The 19,012-nt window shown below is 39.8% G+C and overlaps 3 protein-coding genes across 3 annotated transcripts; 2 read left to right on the top strand and 1 right to left on the bottom strand.

Annotated features, from left to right (window-relative positions):
- Nucleotides 1-71: 71 nt before the first annotated feature.
- stoml1 (stomatin (EPB72)-like 1) lies at nucleotides 72-4,326 on the top strand. Its single transcript, XM_034685622.1, has 7 exons — nucleotides 72-456; nucleotides 1,428-1,534; nucleotides 1,624-1,773; nucleotides 3,127-3,330; nucleotides 3,414-3,624; nucleotides 3,713-3,913; nucleotides 4,013-4,326. The coding sequence occupies exons 1-7, from the start codon at nucleotides 300-302 to the stop codon at nucleotides 4,207-4,209; spliced, it is 1,227 nt and encodes a 408-aa protein (XP_034541513.1). The 5' UTR covers nucleotides 72-299; the 3' UTR covers nucleotides 4,210-4,326.
- Nucleotides 4,327-5,834: 1,508 nt separating this feature from the next.
- Nucleotides 5,835-8,906, top strand: LOC117814795 (cholesterol side-chain cleavage enzyme, mitochondrial). Its single transcript, XM_034686306.1, has 9 exons — nucleotides 5,835-6,176; nucleotides 6,442-6,597; nucleotides 6,709-6,908; nucleotides 7,031-7,234; nucleotides 7,347-7,507; nucleotides 7,601-7,767; nucleotides 7,946-8,024; nucleotides 8,126-8,317; nucleotides 8,405-8,906. The coding sequence occupies exons 1-9, from the start codon at nucleotides 5,902-5,904 to the stop codon at nucleotides 8,525-8,527; spliced, it is 1,557 nt and encodes a 518-aa protein (XP_034542197.1). The 5' UTR covers nucleotides 5,835-5,901; the 3' UTR covers nucleotides 8,528-8,906.
- Nucleotides 8,907-10,196: 1,290 nt separating this feature from the next.
- Nucleotides 10,197-17,115, bottom strand: ccdc33 (coiled-coil domain containing 33). The gene is made up of 11 exons (XM_034686308.1): nucleotides 17,025-17,115; nucleotides 15,893-16,092; nucleotides 15,716-15,779; nucleotides 12,715-12,910; nucleotides 11,930-12,018; nucleotides 11,707-11,838; nucleotides 11,517-11,610; nucleotides 11,325-11,449; nucleotides 10,659-10,733; nucleotides 10,431-10,547; nucleotides 10,197-10,349 (listed from the first exon to the last, which is right to left on the bottom strand). The coding sequence occupies exons 1-11, from the start codon at nucleotides 17,073-17,075 to the stop codon at nucleotides 10,305-10,307; spliced, it is 1,188 nt and encodes a 395-aa protein (XP_034542199.1). The 5' UTR covers nucleotides 17,076-17,115; the 3' UTR covers nucleotides 10,197-10,304.
- Between the last annotated feature and the right edge of the window lie 1,897 nt (nucleotides 17,116-19,012).

The raw sequence follows: 19,012 nt of genomic DNA, 5'->3' as shown, positions 1-19,012 counted from the left end.
AACAACAACTCTGTCCAGCTCAGAGACTGTTTACATGGACACTCAAGTTACACAAGGGGGCGTTACTGAGCAGACTTACTGATGAATACACGCCGTGAATAAACACTGAAGAATAAGAGCAGGAGCAAAACACGGAAGAATGTTAAGTTAGCTAAGGTGCTAGCTAACAGGAATAATTTAGGCTGATAACCCTAACAATTTTATGTGAACGAGGCGTTTCTGTCTGATATCTGCAACGGAGATTTAAGATTTAAAGGGCGTTTTTGTAAATAATACAGAAACTACTATTTTAGCGTACAATGTTTAGCAAATCCTATCAGCTGCTCCCTCAGAGGGACTCAATAAGTCCGAGGACTCCTGGTTTGTTTGTGGACTCTGATGGCTTCACACAGCGTGGATACCACAAAGGACTCTCCTTTGATAACATGCCAAAGGTTTCTGAGGATGACTTCTCAGGTATGTAGAGAGCATAACTCAGCTGGCATTAATTCAACTATGAGTTTCAAGTGCTATTAGATTTAATAGATGCAGCCTAGTGTCATGTAAACCAGCCTCTAATGAAAAAGAGAGATCATTTATTTCTAAGTATTTCACTGGTGTGTATTTCACCAGAGTCATCTTTCTTTTGTTTGAACTGTAAATTATTATTGTTTCTTATTTTTTTTGTATTTATGTATTTTTTCTTCTCTTTGTTGGTTATGTGTTACTTATACATAATTTGTTAACTTGTGGTGAACAAAGAAATACTGAAAAAAATGTAACAAAAAGTTGAATGACAAAAGTTATCTAAAATAGTAAATTTTACCCATCAAAGTAAAGTAAAGTAAAGAATATCGACAAGAATAGTAGCTAAACTTTAAATAAAACCTTGAAAATAAAAAATGTAATGAGTTTTCTGCCTTTCCTTTTGCCAGATGACTCCTAAGTTTAGGGTTAGTGAACAGTTAATTATCAAAAGCATCAGTAGCAGTAGGTTAATTCATAAATTCATAGGAACAGGAAACGCACATGCTCATATACTGTAAGTAGGGTCATTTTCTGCAGACCAGCTAAATGAAGCCACATTAAATCAAAGTGAGAGGGACAGTGGTGGGGGTCGCGAGTCTTGGGCACCTATATTTTGGAGGTCGTGGGCTGAAAAGTTTGGGAACCCCTGCTCTAAGCTGTCAACGTGATGCCAATGCCTGATCCATCATATTTTTCTTTTAAAATCTAATCTCTGAATTTGAGGAAATTTTCTATTACAGACAAGTGAAACAATATACACACAGACTTTGGTCAGAAGACTTTGTTTTTTTTTACTATAGATCTGCCTCTATAGCCAGACAGACAACAAATTGTTTTTTTATACAGACTGAGAAGCTATGACTAGGTTTACCTGATGTACTTTTAAACTCTAACTCTCTTTTTGTTTTACTCTTCAAAAGACTCCTCCCAGGGATGGCTGTCTTGGATTTGCAACCTTATAGTCATCTTCCTCATCTACATCTGCACCTTTATAACATTTCCCATTACAGGATGGTTCGTATTAAAAGTAAGCTACATTCATCCTGCATCAACTACTGCATGTCCACTATCTAAGAAAGTATTCAATCAATCAACTTTGACTCTTTTTGTCTGTAGACAGTGCCTAACTACCAGAGGATCGTTGTGTTTCGTTTGGGTCGAGTGTGCCGTCCTAAGGGACCTGGTATTGTCCTTGTGCTGCCGCTCGTTGACCAGTGGCAGAGAGTTGACTTGCGCACAAGAGCATTCAACATCCCCCCATGCCAGGTATGATGAGTGGAGAAATGATGGATATTAATTTGGGAGATAACAACAAGAAAGATTCCACACTAGGGATGCACCGATCTGATCCTGGTATCGGATATCGTCTAGATCGGACTCAAAAAGCTTGATCTGATATCGGTGACAAGGGGCTGTTATATAGTGCCAATCCATATGGCAGATCTATCCATCTCAGTTCTATGCTTTTCTGTGTTTACAACAGCCATGTGCGTCTTCTATGTCATCAGTGCCTGCTGGTCTGTGCATATTTGCCCAGCAGAGCATGATGGAGGATAACTACAGAGGCTCTGCAGTTTAGGTGCATGTCACGCTTCTTTTACTAACAACTCCGCCGGAAACTTGCAACATGTGCAGCGCTAATGTTTCTTATCCACCGCTGAGGTTTACAGCAAAATTGTAATATCTGTTAGTTATGAAGATTAACTCACCTAACTGCTGGTACACATTTATAATCTCTTGAATAATGATACTGCCAGTTTAAAATTTTTTATTTTATTTGAAGTTGCCAAAACATGATTCTATCCTCACATTAAGTAATAGGGATTGTTGAATCAATACCAGGATCGGATCTGCTAGTGTCGGTATCGGCAGATTCCAAAGCCCAGGTATCGATATCGGTATTGAGACCTGAAAAGTAGGATCGGTGCATCCCTATTCCACACTATAAAAAACTTTTGAAGATAACTGCTATTTGTAGACCCGTCAGATTGCTTAAAAACCTTAATTACCATCTAGTAAATCCTTGATACATTAAGTTTGCCAGGCCATGAAAGACTTGTATAGATGTTTTGAATTTAAATATGTCTACAATATCATTCTGATAATTGTGTGTGATCAGTTTGTCCAGCAGGTGGCACTCTTGTTACACTGTTGATGAAAACTGCTCAATGTAAAATGGTGTTTATGACTCTGAATTGTGTACCAGCCCATCTGTTTAAACACATTTTATAACTTCATTTTTAATAGTTTAATGCCCTCAGAAAAGTTTGGGGGTTGGAAGATATTTTGTGTTCCCTCTCTTACTAATATTACTTCCATAAACTTCACAATGATACGCAAAGACATATCATATAACAGCTTCTTTTGAAATCTTAATCACACGTCACAGTTATGAGTTTGTTGCCACATTACCTTTGCCTTTATGGAGGATGTTTCACATTCACATCACCATATTGCAACACAGTCAAGAAGTTAAGCAAGACTGTTATTCTCGGCAGTCTGCATTTGTCTGTTAAATCATTATGAGTGGAGAGTAGCTGTTTCCATATTCTTTAGTTTGAAAAAAGTTGTCAAAAGGCAAGTTCTAGCATTCCTGTTAATGTAACTCTGCTCCGACAGGTAGATACTCGGGATGGCGGTTTGCTGTCAGTGGGAGCAGACATCCAGTTCAGGATCTGGAACCCTGTCATGTCAGTAATATCAGTCCAGGACCTGAACGCCTCAACAAGAATGGCAGCACAGAATGCTTTGACTTACAGCCTGGCCAAGAAGAGCATCAGAGAGATCCAAACTGAGAGAGTAAAACTGGGAGAATATCTTGTGGTGAGACAAAATTTAAACTCCTCTCTGTTGTATTTTTTTCCACTGTATCATATCAAAGTGACATCACTTCCTGCTCTGTGCAGATGGACATTAATGAGCTGACTCGGCACTGGGGACTGGAGGTGGACAGGGTAGAGCTTACCCTGGGCACTCTAATAAAAGCACCAGAGGAGAGTCCCTCTGCACCCTTCATTATGCCTCCATCTGTGCCTGGATTGGAAGGCCTCGCTGGCCCCATTCAGCAGCTGGCTATGCACTTTCTGGGCCAGGCTGGCATTTCACAGCCTAAACAAGGTACGGATCCATGTACACAAAAGTTATTTTCCAAAATGTACCAGTTGTGAGAATGTTGTTTAATAAATGTGTGCCTTTCATTCCTCAGAGGACAGCATAGCTTTCACAGATGAGCTCTGCAGACCTCTGGAGGCCGCTGTGGTCACATCAGATTCAGTTGAAGAGCTGCTTGGTGGGGTGAGACTCCTGCTCTCTGAAGCTTTGGTCCAGCAGGTCGGGGCCTGCTTCCAGTTTGACATCAGCTCAGAAGATGGACAGCATCGCAGTTACTATGTGGACTTAAGCCAAGGTGATGGTTCACATACAGTACAGCTGTGAGACAAATCCATCATCTAGCAGTTTCATCAATATCTGATTTGTCATTATCTCTCTGTGTTCTTGTGTGCAGGTAGTGGTGCAGCAGGAGCAGGATCCATGTGCAGAGAACCAGATGTGACTCTGAGTATGAGTGACAGCGACCTTCTGGCCATGTTCCAGGGCGAGCTGCGACCATTTGCTGCTTACACGAGTGGCAGACTGAAAATCCAGGGAGACATTAAGACTGCCATGAAGCTGGAGGAACTCATAAAGCTACTGAAGAGATAATTTTTAAAACAGCTTTTGTAAAAACTATTTATTCAACCTTTTAACCTTGAATTGTAAAATAATACTTTTCATGTATACACTGTGTAAAAGAATAATATTAAAGGTCTTGTTCCATGACTGGTTGATGAGTTTTCTTTTCACAGGCGAAGTGCAAACTGAAAATGATCTCTCCAACAGTGCAGGCTCTGGCCAAGTTAGACATTTAAAGTCACAAGAAGTAGCAAACTTAACAAAAAATAATGAAGTGGTTTAAATAATTCTCCAAGACGGCAAAAAGGAGCCGCAGGAGTTTGTCTGTGAAACTCCACACTTTGACAAGCACTTAGCGGACAAAAGAGGTAATACGCAATCAGATAAACATGTTTTTTATGCTCTTACACGCCTGTTCAGACTGTTAATTACACTGACCTTGTTACAGTTAAATGGAGGAGGTGAAATCATTACTTCTGGAAAAACTGCACAAATTATAAATTAGAGCCTTCTTTTTGTTTCCTGGAGTGATTATAATTACTATAAACTACATTTCTATAATAACTTCAATCAAAACAGCTTGTTTACAAAGACAACAAACTTTCTCTTCATGCCTTATTGCAGGGGTGCCCAAAATACGGCCTGGGGCCAATCGCGTCCCAAGGTCCATTTATGGCCCCGAGCTTCCATCTTAAAATGTGTTATTTATAGCACAGAAATAAATCACCTTCTGAATCATCTGTACATTTTCAGTTTCTTTCAAGCACACAAACAAAACTAAAGTCAATCCAGAAACGTCTCAGAAAGCTTCATATGGACTACTTGTCTGAAGCCAAAGCACTGGGAATTCTGCAAGACAGCAATAAAGAAGAAACACAAGAACTCTTAAGGTTGACAAGTTTTCAAATGAATGTTTTTATCACGATGTGAAAATGTCAATGAGAGTTCAGAAGACACAAAAGAGGACACAAGATAAGATCCAAATTATGAAATTGTACAGAAAAGGCACAATTTGGTGCATAAAACTTGTTTAGAACTAAGGAAAATAAAGATTTTTTTCTTAAAATGTCGTCTGCTGGTCAGAAAAGTCTTAAAAACAACATGAAAAAGAAGTGTGATGAAATCCAGATTGTGATCCTGCCATAGAAAAATAATGAGACAATATTTTTTTTCCCACATTGCCCGACCCTAATGAAAAACATTTTCCTCCAGAAGAAGATAAAGTTTGCTAATGTTTACGTGGCTTATTGAGAACTGAGGACTACCTAGTTACTCATTTATTGAGACATTTAAAAAAATAATAATTGTTATAAAATAGAGATTTCATATGTAACTTTTTTATGATTCCTAAGTCTCAGTAGGAGCCAATGGCCCTGAGGTATTCTGACAACCTCAAATGTGTCCCTCTTTGAAAAAAGTTTGGACACCACTGCCTTATTGTATGTAATTGACATACTCTGAGTAATTTCTGTGAAGCTTTTTTCTCCAGAAACATGATTGCAGGGTTCATGATACAATTTAAAATGTTGATTAAGGATCCGGTTCCAGACACACTGTGCTGCGGGTTATTCTGTAACCATGTCTTCAGGTTTAGCTGAACAGCCTTGATCAGCTCACACAGGGGGGCTGACTATTTAGACCAGCCTCCCACTATTGCACCAGTTGTAACTGAGCGCACCACTGTAGTGGTAGTTGTGTAGCAAAGTGGTCTTTTTCCTTGTCATGATGGCGAGGTGGAGTGTGTGTCGCCGGCCTGTGATGCTGCCTCTGTCCAAGATGGACGAGCCGACTCCAGCAAGAGTACGCTGCAGCAGCAGCATGCCTGTTATCAGACAGGCGTATTCAGAGAGCAGCAGCATTGTTCGGCCTTTCGGTGAGATTCCTGGACTTTGGAAGAACGGGGTGTCTAACTTGTACAATTTTTGGAAACTGGATGGCTTCAAAAACCTTCATCGCATTATGGTGCAGAACTTCAACACTTTTGGACCCATTTACAGGTACGAGGGGAAGACAAGGCTTAAATAGATATGGGTGTGACACCATTCTTCCTCTGTCTATGTAAATAGATAACATGCTCGCAAGTAGACATAACAAATGATCACAACTGTTTTGCGAGCATGTTCTTGTCCAAATATAAAGTTTTTTGTTTATTAAAACATGTCTGACAATCTTCAAGGTCCTGTTTCCTGAAAACAACCAGCTGATAAGAGGTTTCCGCCCTTTCTTCCTCTCACTTTGTTTCTCTCTGACTCTGTATGTCAGAGAAAAAATAGGTTATTATGAAAGTGTAAATATCATCAATCCTGAAGATGCTGCCATCCTGTTCAAAGCAGAGGGCCACTATCCTAAACGGCTGAGAGTTGAAGCGTGGACATCATACAGAGACTACAGGAATCGCAAATATGGAGTTTTACTCAAGTATGCACTATTTCACCCCCCTCTGCCTGCTTAGATACCACTCAAGCAGTACTTTTTAGTCCCATCAGACTGTGCCCTGCTAGTTTGAGTTACTATTCAGTTTTCTTACAGGGATGGAGAGGACTGGAGATCAAACCGTGTCATTCTCAACAAGGAAGTGATTTCTCCTAAGGTCCTGGAAAACTTTGTGCCACTCCTGGAGGAAGTGGGCGAGGACTTCGTGGCCAGAGTACACAAAAAGATACAGAGAAGCGGGCAGAACAAATGGACCGCTGACCTCTCCCAAGAGCTCTTTAAATATGCACTGGAGTGTAACCGACCTTTATCTCTCTTTGTATTCAGGAGTCATTTGCTGCGCTCACTTTGTGGGCCACTGCAATGTTTTCCTGATTTATTGCTTGTCGTTGTCTGATGTTTTCTCTGTTCTACACAGCGGTGGGTTCAGTGCTATATGGGGAGCGTCTTGGTTTGATGCTGGACTACATTGACCCTGAAGCACAACGTTTCATTGACTGCATCACCCTCATGTTTAAGACCACCTCGCCCATGCTGTACATTCCTCCTGCTCTGCTGAGGCAGGTTGGTGCGAAGGTGTGGCGAGACCATGTAGAGGCCTGGGATGGGATATTTAACCAAGGTAGGACCATCAAAATTAGTGTTTTGAGTCAGATTATAAGTCGGATTATGAGTTGGTATTTGAAAGTTATGGTGCATTTCTGAGTTTCATTTATATTCTTTTGGTGATGTAGCGGATCGCTGCATCCAGAACATCTACAGGCAGCTACGCAAGGAGACCAGCACCCCGAACAAGTACCCAGGAGTCCTTGCTAGTCTGCTAATGCTGGATAAGCTGTCCATTGAAGACATCAAGGCCAGCATCACTGAGCTAATGGCTGGAGGAGTAGATACAGTAAGAGATGTGACTCAAAAATAATTAATTTCTTAAAAACTTACCTTTGCACATTTCTATTTAGTCTGCCTCTTCCTGTTTTGTGTGTTTCAGACTTCCATCACACTACTGTGGACATTGTACGAATTAGCAAGACACCCTAACCTCCAGGAGGAGCTGAGAGCAGAGGTGGCTGCAGCTCGGGAAGAGAGTCAGGGAGACATGCTGGAGATGTTGAAGCGGATACCACTGGTGAAAGGAGCTTTGAAGGAAACACTTAGGTGAAAATATGGTGTATAATGCCATTCTACAGAAACGCTAGGGAGTAAATTGTAGTTACGTCAACTTATATTGTTTTAATGTTCTTCTGATATTTCTCAGGTCTTCCAGCTGAGCCATCAACCAACACTAAGTTAATAATCGTCATTATATAACAGAATTTTCTCTATTATTTCTCAGGTTACACCCTGTTGCTGTGAGCTTGCAAAGATACATCTCGGAAGATATCATCATCCAAAATTACCACATCCCATCAGGAGTAAGAGTCTCAGAAATATCATCATGTTTTTAACACTTCCAGGAACTGAGAAACTGTTTAAAGCATTCAGGCTGGCTGACTTTTTATGTGTTTATTTTTAGACCCTGGTACAGTTAGGACTGTATGCCATGGGCAGAGACCCCAAAGTGTTCTTTCACCCGGAGCACTATCAGCCCTCCCGCTGGCTGAGGACAGAGACACACTACTTCAGGAGCCTGGGTTTCGGCTTTGGCCCCCGTCAGTGTTTAGGACGCAGGATAGCTGAGACGGAGATGCAAATCTTTCTAATCCATGTGAGAAATCATTAATTGAATTTATCATATCCTGCAGCCTTTTATACACTAAAATTTGACTGTGTGCATTATCTCATGTCTTTGCAGATGCTTGAGAACTTCAGAGTGGAGAAACAGCGTCATGTGGAGGTGCAGAGTACCTTTGAGCTTATTCTCTTACCAGAGAAGCCTATCATCTTGACTTTGAAGCCTCTACATACCAACCGATAACACTGAGTGTCAGAGTTAACTGCCCTTAATTTGTACCTAACACTTCATAAAATATTCCAACCTTACTGTAGACTCTGTTAGAGTGAAAACATGAGGAAGGTAAAAGTAAGAGAAGTGCACAAACAAATTACCTCACATATTTCATAACTAGCAAACAGAATAATTATATGTGGTGTATATTAACAAATCATAGTAGTGATGATGGAAATGTGTAGTCTGTGTGTAAAACATGAGGAAAGCCTTGAATGTACAGAGCCCATTACTTGGTTGCATTTTAGAAAACCTCCTGTATCAATATAAACCAGTGAGGAATAAAACTGCACAACTTCAATATATGTTCTGTGATGTATCATTTTATTAAACACATTATTGAAAAACACTTCCTGTATGGTACTTGAATGAAGAGTGTGTCTAGAAGAGTCAGAACAAAGCATGGAGAAGCAGCATTTTGTTATTATGCAGCACAGACCTGGAATAATCTCCAAGATAGTATTAGACAAGCCCCGACTCTGACCACCTTTAAATCTAGACTAAAAACGTTCCTCTTTTTGGCTGCTTACACTGCTCAATAATGGATGCAAACCCATTTTTAAACCTTAGTTTTTATTTTTGACACTACAAACTTTTAATTTCTTTAAACAAACTGAGTTTTAAGGAAGTTTCGTAACTAATTTTATTTTACTTTATTTCTTTCTTGATCTTAGATTTTAAAATATTTCATGTTTCCATGCTTATATTTGTTTAACCCTCCTGTTATGTTGCGGGTCAAATTGACCCTTTTTAAAGTCTATTTTAGGTAATACATGCCTTCCAAACCAGCTAAATGCAGCATCAAAATCTGGGTGGCATGTGACAGAAGAGGTGTCGTGTTAATTTATCAACATCACTTCATAAAAAAAAAAAAATCTAAATGTAAAATATAATAAATAAAAATCTATTTCATGTAAAACGATTGTATTTATATTTAGGGCTTTCCAATGTACATTAAAAAAAGTTTTAAAGTGAATTTTAATGAAAATGAGCCAATGGACTAAATCTTGATTTAAATGGTTAGTAATGGAGTTAAAAATTAGATTAAAAAATTGTGTATTTGGATTTTTTGGGGTTCTGACAATTTTTTGGGGTTCTGACCATTTTTGATGATTGAATATGCCCCGGGTCAAATTGACCCGGTTCATGTCATATTTTAAATTGGATATTTTCTGACAAGGTATGGTGTTATGGAATTAACCTGATATTGGATCTACAATTAAATGTTGGGCATACAGGCATCCTCCAGGGGGTGTCAAGAGGTCTGAGCCAGCTTCGGGCTGCGACTCGACACAGAAAGATTCAATGTGTGAGTCTTAATCCTTTGGGAGAAGTTCTGAGATGAACTGAATAATTAAAGGGTTCATTTCGGTTAAGACAAGATCAGTTGTGATTCTTTGTCCGGCGGGACAGTAAGACTCTGCAAGTTATGGACTTCAGAGCTGTGAAGGGGGATGATTATTTATAATAATCCCTCGTAATTTAAATAAATAATCAGACCCAACACTTTTTACTATGTACGTTAAGTTACATAAGTACAGAGAGAGAGAGTAGATCAAACATAACTGGCCGCATATAAAATTAAAATTTTTGAAGTGTTTTCTGTATGTTTTTGTTGATTGTCACTGTTCTGGTTTTTGTTTTTAACTCTGTAAAGCACTTTGAATTGCTCTTTGTATGAATGGTGCTTTGTAAATAAACTTGCCTTGCCTTGGGTTTGTGTATGTAAATGTGATGTATTCACAGGTTATTTCACAGGCTTATGCTTCCTCAGTGCCTCTGATACAGACTTCTGTAAGAAGCAGAGAGATTCCATGTCAGATTATTTCAACATGATTTCATTCAGTAAAAATAGCTCTTACCCATAACTTACTGATGTGTCATTATGAAAGATTGTTGTTGATGTCCGGACAAAGCCGTGTCTGTGCTCACTCAGTTTTGTCAACATTTCTTGTTTCTGTTTCCCCCATTGCTTTGAGTTCTCCTCCAACTGTACAAACACACAAAGAAAGGATGCTCTTAAGTGTAATTAAAGGACTTGTGTGACTCAAAAAGAAAATGCAACATACAGCAAACAGATTTTTTGGGGGGGCATATTCACCTGGGCCTCAAGTATTTGGGCTCTTGCCTCAGCCTGCTCCACTTTGTGAAGTAAAATCTGCCTCTCATTGAGTGTCTGTATGGGGCATGATGCAGTTCACAGTTAAAGTACAATTTGAGATTTTGGTAACTGCAATACCAAAATTGGGGAAAAGAACAAGTGTCTTCCCTGTCCTCCTTTCAATTCCTCTCTTTAGACTCTTCTCTTTTTTACCCTCCTCTCTTCCTCTTCATGAAAATGAGGGATTAAAGTAAGGTGAAGCATACAACCTTCCCTTGTGAGAGTGAGCCCTACCCACAACAGGCTTGTTGCCTTGACTCTACCTTCCCTGTCCTTTATCTCACATCTGTGTACAGACCCTTATCTCTGTTTTCTCTCTTTGTTTTCTATATTGGTGTGTGGGTGTGTTGGGAGGTGGTTCTGGGGCTGAAGCTAGCTGTTGAGCATCCCTGAAGTGTTGCGGGCCAAACTTTGATGAAACACTGGTGTAGGGAGGATCCCATTTGATAACCCTGGTGATGTGTTGGCTCTCGCTGTCTATCTATTCCTGGTTTTTGGGGCCATTTGGGGACACTTGTCATATTTAACATCAGTTTTCTGTATTTGGATTCTAGATGTTGAAATTTACCCTGCAAGGACACTGGCGTGAATACGATGTTGAAGTACCTGTTCTGACTGCGGGATAATAAATGCGTTAGGGTGTTGACGAGTCCTGTCCAGCTCTTCTCTGAGGCGTCTGTTTTCTTCTGTCAAGGCTGACTCCTTCTCGTCCTTTCTTTTTTCCATCTCACCTACACAAAATGAAGACAAGTCTTTGCTTCTGCAGCATCATTTTGAAAACACTCTGAGTCCACTCACCTCTTTGCTTATTCACCACCAGCATTTTGTCAACACTCTGCTTATTCCTCTCCCTGAGGTTGCTGTCCAAAGCTTTCTCCATCTTCTCAATGACCTGAAATATTGAGTTGAAGAAAGTGGAGAGGATAATGTAACATGCCCTGTTATAAATTTAGATACAAGTAATAGCAGAGCAAGTGCTGTAGCAAACCTTTGCCTGCTGTTTCACTGTGGCCTCTAGGGTTGCCATCTTTGCTAAGTGACTCGGGTGATGTTGCAGAAAATCCTCCTGCTGCTGGTGGACTCTCTGGAGCTTTAGCAGCTCCTTCTCACCGTCATTTTTCTGCAACACATAAAAAAAAGACAAACCTTAAACTAAATAAACACTTGCATTAATTGAATTTGTACAATGTAGGTATATGTAGCTCTCTAACCTTGATCAGGTCATTCTGCAACTGTTGGATCCTGTCCCTTTGAGAGGCAGCATTATTGGACTCAGTGGCAAGCTTGAATTTCAGAGACGCTTCAAAACACAGGAGGACAATGAGAACACAATACGTTAAAACTGATATAAATACATTTACAGTGATTTTTGTTGGATACATACCAAATATGAAACTGAAAATAACAGCAAAGTGTACACAAGGCAAGTAAAACATTACATTTTTAAGAAATAAAACTGAAATTTCTATGACTTTTCCGATTTGTAATATGTAGCATGTCAGTTTAGAGGCTTGGACATTTAAACATCATCGATAAAACTTTTGAAATTCATTGACTTTTCTCTTGGATGGGACTTCAATCCAGCTCTTTGCTTTGCAGCCAGCAGACAGGCCATCAGGGACATCCTTTCACTGAGGGTCACAAACTGTCCTTCAGGAGATAAGGGATGTACCACCCACACAGCTTATCAGGGTCCCTGGCCTAAATGAGCTGTCTTATCATAAAACGTCACAGTCTTCCTGGGAATAGACACTCACAAGGATTAGTAAGCACATAGTGAGCTGTCTTCCTCATTGCTGCTTTTTATGCCAGAGAAATGCCCTTAAATCCACAATGAACTGAAGGTTCAACAACTGCCTGGTGGATATATCATTTTCTGACATGACTGAATCCAAACATGTTTACTTTAAATTTTAACTTTTAATGGGCTAAACCAAACATTAATTATTGCTATTGTTTTTACAGTGGGTATCCTTAATACTCTGCTGTAGCTAACCTATATGCTTAGAAATCTCAGCTTTGGCCATTGAGTCGATGTCTGAGTCATCCAGCGGATCTGTCCTGAGGTCCTGGTGCAAAGACAGGTCAATGCGGAGCTGGCTGTTTTCTGCCTCCAACGTCACCATCTGTGTCCTCAGCACTATGATGTCCTCTGCCATTCTACTCATGGCCGAGCAGTAGTTTTCAGCCTCCTGATGTGGAGAGATGTGGTCAGTTTCAGATTCAAAGCTGTGCAAACATGAGGATGTTTGATTAGGAGTGTATTAAATTAATACATCATTCAACCATCAGGTACAGTAGTTAAAAAGATATTTGACTAGATTGTAGTTATACTATTAGATGAAATGTTAAAAATGAGTAGACTTGTACTCTTGATCCAAACACCATGACTATCCTGATCCCAGAAGACAAGTAGACTCAGGGTGGATTTCAGGAACAAATTTAAATCAAACTTATCTCAAAAAATGAATTTTGTCACACGGTACAACATATTAATTTTGTCGTACACTCTTTAAAAGATATACAGCTTATATTTAGCCTTGGGATACATTGGGCTTTACGGTGATATGGTAGTTAAAGTAGATATTAAGACGTATTGTAACTCTGTTAACCACAGCGATACAGCCGACAGTAGCACTAACAATGGCATCCTTGATTGTTTTTACAGATGTTCCTTGGTTAAACCTGGATCCAAGAACCTAACACTCAAACTGGGATCTTTGCAGGTTTTTATTTACATACTTTTGCGTAAATGAAATCTGGTTTTGATGGCCCTCTAGAACTGTGTGCACAGTGTATACATTATAATACTATAACTATTTATTTTATCTGTTGTTGGTCAGATTAAGGTCTTGATGTTCAAAGGAAACTGAACATGGAAGGCGATGCTTTCATTCATTTATTCTGATTGGATTTCTTCCCTTTAAATTATGACACGTGATCTCATCCTGGTCTTGTTCATCCTCTTCTTTTGAACCTATCTATCTTTTGAACTACACTGTGGTATAAAGATCACTGGTAACCAAGATTTAGCATTCTTTTAAATTATATATTCAGATTAGGTTGATCCAGTTTAGTAGTTCTTTGAGAAGACACAATGTGGCCATGATTGCCAGGAATAAATGTATTGCTCTAATATGGAAAAGCTCAGACTCTTTCTATGTGGCTTAAAGAACTTTCCTCTTACATGGCTTCAGAGAAAATGATGTTCAATCTGAAAAGAAAAGCCTTTTCTGAAAAGAAAACCACACCTTTTCGATAAAAGTTGGTCTGATTTCAGGAACCACAGGAGTAACACTTGACAGTTGTTAGTGAAGTGATAGCAAACTTATTTGTCCTTTTCAGTTGTTACATGTACAAAACTAGTTAAGTGTGTTTATCTGTTTGTTACTCTGTCTATTGTAAAAAAAAACAAAAAAAGAGAAGACACAACGTTCAAAAAAGATGGGTTGGCTGATCCTGGATGGCAAACTTTTTTTTTTTTTGTCTAAATGGGATAATTTTGGTAATGTTTAATTTTTCCAGATTCATTTCTGTAACGCTCATAGTTAAAGTCCACTAGTCGGAAGCTCAGGAAGACCATCAATGTTAGTGTGAATTGCAGAGATGACGTAAAACTATATACTCCAATAAACAGTAACACTAACTGTGTCTGGACAACAAAGATGATGAAAATATCCCTATAGGAACCTGTTTCTAAATGTTTCTTTTCATCACCACTAGATGTCTCTTAAGCTCCATTTTTAAGAGTTGTGACTCCAGGTTGGAGTAAACAAGACATTTCTGAAGGCCACATACTAACAGAATGTAAAAGCATTCCAGCAGCAGTTACATATTACATGTTCTGTATGTTGTGAGGCTCGGGGTCTTAATGCATTATGTATATCTCCTGGTCTGGATAAGCACATAACACAAGAAACAGGCCATAACTGAGCATAGAAAGACAACAACATGCCATCAAGTGTAAAGCTGCTGTGACTGACTGTCTATGGTCTCCGCTTAATGAACTCATATGTCGGGCTCCAAGCACCAATGGAACAATAACACCCTATTCTCGTAAAGTTTTTGATCATGCAAGCACAGAGTGGGAAATTTGGTTAAATCCATCAGAACGGCTTTCCAGCAATGGAACTATTTCAGAGCTCTGTTGCAAAAACCTTTCCCTGTGAAAGACATGCACGTGTTACAGCTTATTGTCCTCCTTCACAGGCATATTGAATGAGCAGAATTGAATGAAGGCTGAGAGTGGGGTCCAGCTGCATGTAAGGGGAGGGGGCGATTGGGGTATACCAATCTCAGATGAGGTGGTTGTGACTCTCGTGGGACCGTAGGGTGAAATTGAGCATCTAATTGAAAGGGCAGGGACGGGGTGACAATCATGACTGTAGATGAAATGGTGTCTCTGCTAGGCGGCCCACAGGCATGATGGGTAGAACGGCTCCCCATGATGAGTGTGGAGAGTCCCATCATGTGTCGAAGATAAAGGAAGAGTCTCTAACTATGAAAGTTCCCTCCCTATTTAAAGACATTAAAGAGGCCTCGCTGCCAGAAATATTGTCACTTTAGGATACTTGCACCCCAGACAGGAAGGAACTGGATTTCATTTTGAGGGTGTGATATCTTGGCAGGTTTTCTTAACCACTATAAGTGTCATTATCTATGCACTGTAGTACTTACAGTCTAAAATTGAATTTTGATGAGTAAATGAAATTAAGAAGAAAACCACACAGCAGAAAAATGCAATTATTTATGTCATTACTATGGAGCTTTTGCATAATTTCTACAGAGTCAACTCAATTCAGCTTGGTTCAAAATCAGTCCAAGGGATGCTCATCTTTTCCACTATCCTCTATTTTATGTCCCAGCTTTGTGACCGTGTCAGTGTCGTATCCCCTTACACTACTGTCCCCCTTGTCAGTGTTCACTAACTCAATGTGACAGTGGTGATTGCCTTTCTAATTGACTCAAGAGTAAAAGTGTCAGTGAGGTTTAATCACCTTAGTTTGGAGACCGCTGATCTCTGCCACACGGGGATCAACCTCAAAGTCATGCAGGGGAGGTCTAAGGTACGAACACAGAGATAACTCAGTGGTGAAATGAATCCATTAAAACCCTCTTCATACCATGACCATCACAATTTATCCCTACTTCTTGCCTCAAGTTGTTTGTATTACCGTTTATGTGGCTGACGAATTTGATAGGTGTGGTTAATATTGGGTTTGTTAGCCTGTGTTGCCTCTGGCTTCTTAGCTAGCATCTTCTGTTCTTGTTTGGTTTCTCTGTGGAGCTCAGTTTTCACTCCCTTCAGGATGATGCGGTTGTTTGGTAGGATCTGTGCCAGGGCATCATGGGATGGGAGGTTGTATCTATGTTTCTGAGAGAGGAAATCATTTTTTTAATATCAAAATCTATCACCACACAAAGAAAAATCCCGATGTGTTTCAAGTTTAAACAACATATTGGATAACCCATTAGCTTATGGGGCGCCGTTTGTAAAGTTGTGCACACAGAAAATAACAGCATCATTTCACCACATTTAGCTCTAAATCTAAATATTAAATATAAATCTACATGTTAAATGTTTCTCCATGATCCTAAATATTTAGCTGATATGCAGATTCACACTGCCGCCTAGCGGAAATATTAAAACAAAAGCTTCATAAAGCGATACAGACTTAGCAATAGCGACTGGGTCAGTATTGTCTGAGTATTGTGAAATCTCTTACTGGCATCCAAAACCGCCTTTAAAACATTTACGGCGGGCCACAAAGGGGTTTCACAACACTCAGAGACAGAACTGTCCCAGTCTTCAAAAAAGTGTTTGAACTGAAATACACACCAGGCAGCATTGAATAAGAATTATGTACACATCAATGTTAGGCTTGTTTTCATGACAATATGGCAGGATAACCTTAAATGCCATCTGCAATGTAAATGTTATATCTACTACTAGTAGGTAAAAGCTTTTATCCAAAAATCCGTGTAGCTTTGACCTCTCAGTACTCACTGATGTGTGTGTATGTGTGAGGGGGTGGCCTGGTCTCTCCACCTTGTCTACCTTCATCTCTTGAATACAAAGTCTGTTACATTACTTTGCATACAGTACAAACTCCATAACAAGAGAGCACTTAGTCAGTAATCGTGCAGTCCTTCAGCTATGAGCCGTGCATATACAATGTACACTGCCAATGATTGCTGTTGCCAGGGTAGCACATACTCAGAGTAATCACATGAAATAAAGTCATTATCTACTATCCTCCTACAGCTTCTACCTCCGACACAGATACTTCCACACTCCACGCCTACCTGTACAGCTTCGGGGCTGCTGAGTGATTTTGTCTTTTTTGATGCCTTCATCCCACAAAAAAATCCAGTCCTTATCAGAGGAGCGAGCACACAACTGATGGAGGAAGTGAAAGTTGGAGCTCTGTCATCAAGTAAGAACAATCAACCTGTAACCACAACACAGGCCCTAGCAATTTTCAGGAACCCTGTTGTGAACAAAATAGTGAAGTATCATATTTCATATTTAAAAAGGTCAGAGCAACACAGTGGCACACTCCTCATATTTCCATTTGGCACCTCCTTATCCCTCTTTTGCAGTTGTGTAAAATAAGTTTCAATGACTACTGGACTACTTCAGTACAATATTTGCTTAGTTGCTTGTTTAATAATCCTAGTTTATGCTCATGTGTACTTGTACCTCACAACGTATGGGGGCAAACATTAAATGATTGTCTTGACAAATTCTAGTAAACACAACTATTAGCATTAATGGAGGATGACAGTATTACCTGCAATGGAGTGTTTCTACAGTGTTGTTTTGCTTCTCTTACTCAAGTCAAATATCTGAATACTTCTGTCACCACTGTGCTTCTCTCAATCTTTGCATATTGAAAAAAAAAACTGGACCTTGTGTTTATACCTGGAAACAGCGTGGAAAAATCAATGGAATCAAAGGGAGGTTCCTGCTCAGTAAATACCAACCCCCACATGAATTCTGTCTGAGCCTGGATAAGCAGATTGGTGGTGACTGACTAATGATTTCTATGTGACAAGCTGTGCAGCACCTGTGGCTCCCTCTGACTATTTATTCCCAGCTTCACTTTATGCAGCGAGAATCTGATGTCAAATCAATGAGGCTGGGAAAAAGAAGTCTTTTGTTTCATCAAGAAGAGGTGAGATTAAATTGAACATGCTGAAAACACTGAAAACTATAAACTGGCCCAATCAATGAACACGTATCTCCAATTTGATTGTCAGGTGAAGTGAAATATAAATCTACTACGAAAAATTAACCTTTAAAAAATCCGTTATGGTATCTGGAACATCTGTTGTACCCAAAATTATTATCATTAGGGCTGTTACTGTTAGCTCACTAGAATTTGCAAGTTGTCAGAATAATGTCTTTAATAACTGAATAAATGTTCTAGATCCATCCATTCATTATCATATTATTTTAGCCTGTACATATAAGTCATGCCTATTTTTTGTTCTTTTTTGTATTTATAGCTGATGTTATTGTTATTACATTTTTTTATTTTTTTTATTTTGTATGTCTTATTCTTATGCCTTGTACACAGAGAGCACAGTTTACCTAAGTCAAATTCCTTCTGTGTTCTAGCATACCTGACCAATAAAGCTGATTCTGATTCTGATTCTGATTCTGATTCTGATTCTGATTCTGATTCATTATCTTGACCGTTTATCCCGTTAGGGGTCACGGGGGGCTGAAGCCTATCCCCAGAGGTGGTTCTGGGGAGGGGCCAACAGAGGCCAGTGACCCTGTAAAACTGAACCTGGACCCCCCTGTGGCCCTCCCTCCTCAACAAACAAATATTATACAATAAAAAACGCTTCGGTATCGCGCTGATGTTACAGCCGGAACACATGCGTGTGGCACTTGGTTCCAGTCCCTTAGAGCGCTAAGGGACTCATGTTGAGTGTAAACAGCCAAACAGCTGCTGTCAGTCTGCATTTTGATATAGTACACAGTAGTATTTAGGTCTAGTATATAGAGATGCACTGATTTTTTGCCAGTTTGTTCTCAGCCGGTCCTCGCCCTTCTCAGTCTCTTTTGTCAGGGTTGAATGTGTCCCTCTGACAACACCCTTAGCCCCATCCTGGCCCCCCCAGTAAAATTGGTCTAGAACTGCCACTGCCTATCCCAGCTGGCTTCGGGCAGAAGGCAGGGTACACCCTGGACAGGTCGTGAGCCAATCACAGGGTTAACGCAGAGAGACAGACAACCATTCAAGCACACACTCACACCTACAGGCAATTTAGAGTGATCA

Source organism: Notolabrus celidotus, chromosome 6 (genome assembly GCF_009762535.1).
Source record: "Notolabrus celidotus isolate fNotCel1 chromosome 6, fNotCel1.pri, whole genome shotgun sequence".
Classification (NCBI taxonomy): Eukaryota; Metazoa; Chordata; class Actinopteri; order Labriformes; family Labridae; genus Notolabrus; species Notolabrus celidotus.
The sequence above is the reverse complement of the archived record's forward strand: the minus strand, read 5'-3'. Positions and strand labels throughout refer to the sequence as shown.

Bases quoted from the DNA above. Each gene is read 5' to 3' on its own strand.
- ccdc33 (XM_034686308.1), bottom strand. From the start codon at position 17,075: ATGAAGGCATCAAAAAAGACAAAATCACTCAGCAGCCCCGAAGCTGTA. The intron at 12,911-15,715 runs GTGATTAAACCT...TCTCCACATCAG, and splicing joins TCAGCGGTCTCCAAACTAAG to GAGGCTGAAAACTACTGCTC. The intron at 12,019-12,714 runs GTTAGCTACAGC...TGTGTTTTGAAG, and splicing joins TGAGATTTCTAAGCATATAG to CGTCTCTGAAATTCAAGCTT.
- stoml1 (XM_034685622.1), top strand. From the start codon at position 300: ATGTTTAGCAAATCCTATCAGCTGCTCCCTCAGAGGGACTCAATAAGT. The intron at 3,625-3,712 runs GTACGGATCCAT...TTCATTCCTCAG, and splicing joins CATTTCACAGCCTAAACAAG to AGGACAGCATAGCTTTCACA. The intron at 3,914-4,012 runs GTGATGGTTCAC...TCTTGTGTGCAG, and splicing joins CTATGTGGACTTAAGCCAAG to GTAGTGGTGCAGCAGGAGCA.
- LOC117814795 (XM_034686306.1), top strand. From the start codon at position 5,902: ATGATGGCGAGGTGGAGTGTGTGTCGCCGGCCTGTGATGCTGCCTCTG. The intron at 7,508-7,600 runs GTAAGAGATGTG...TGTGTGTTTCAG, and splicing joins TGGCTGGAGGAGTAGATACA to ACTTCCATCACACTACTGTG. The intron at 7,768-7,945 runs GTGAAAATATGG...ATTATTTCTCAG, and splicing joins GCTTTGAAGGAAACACTTAG to GTTACACCCTGTTGCTGTGA.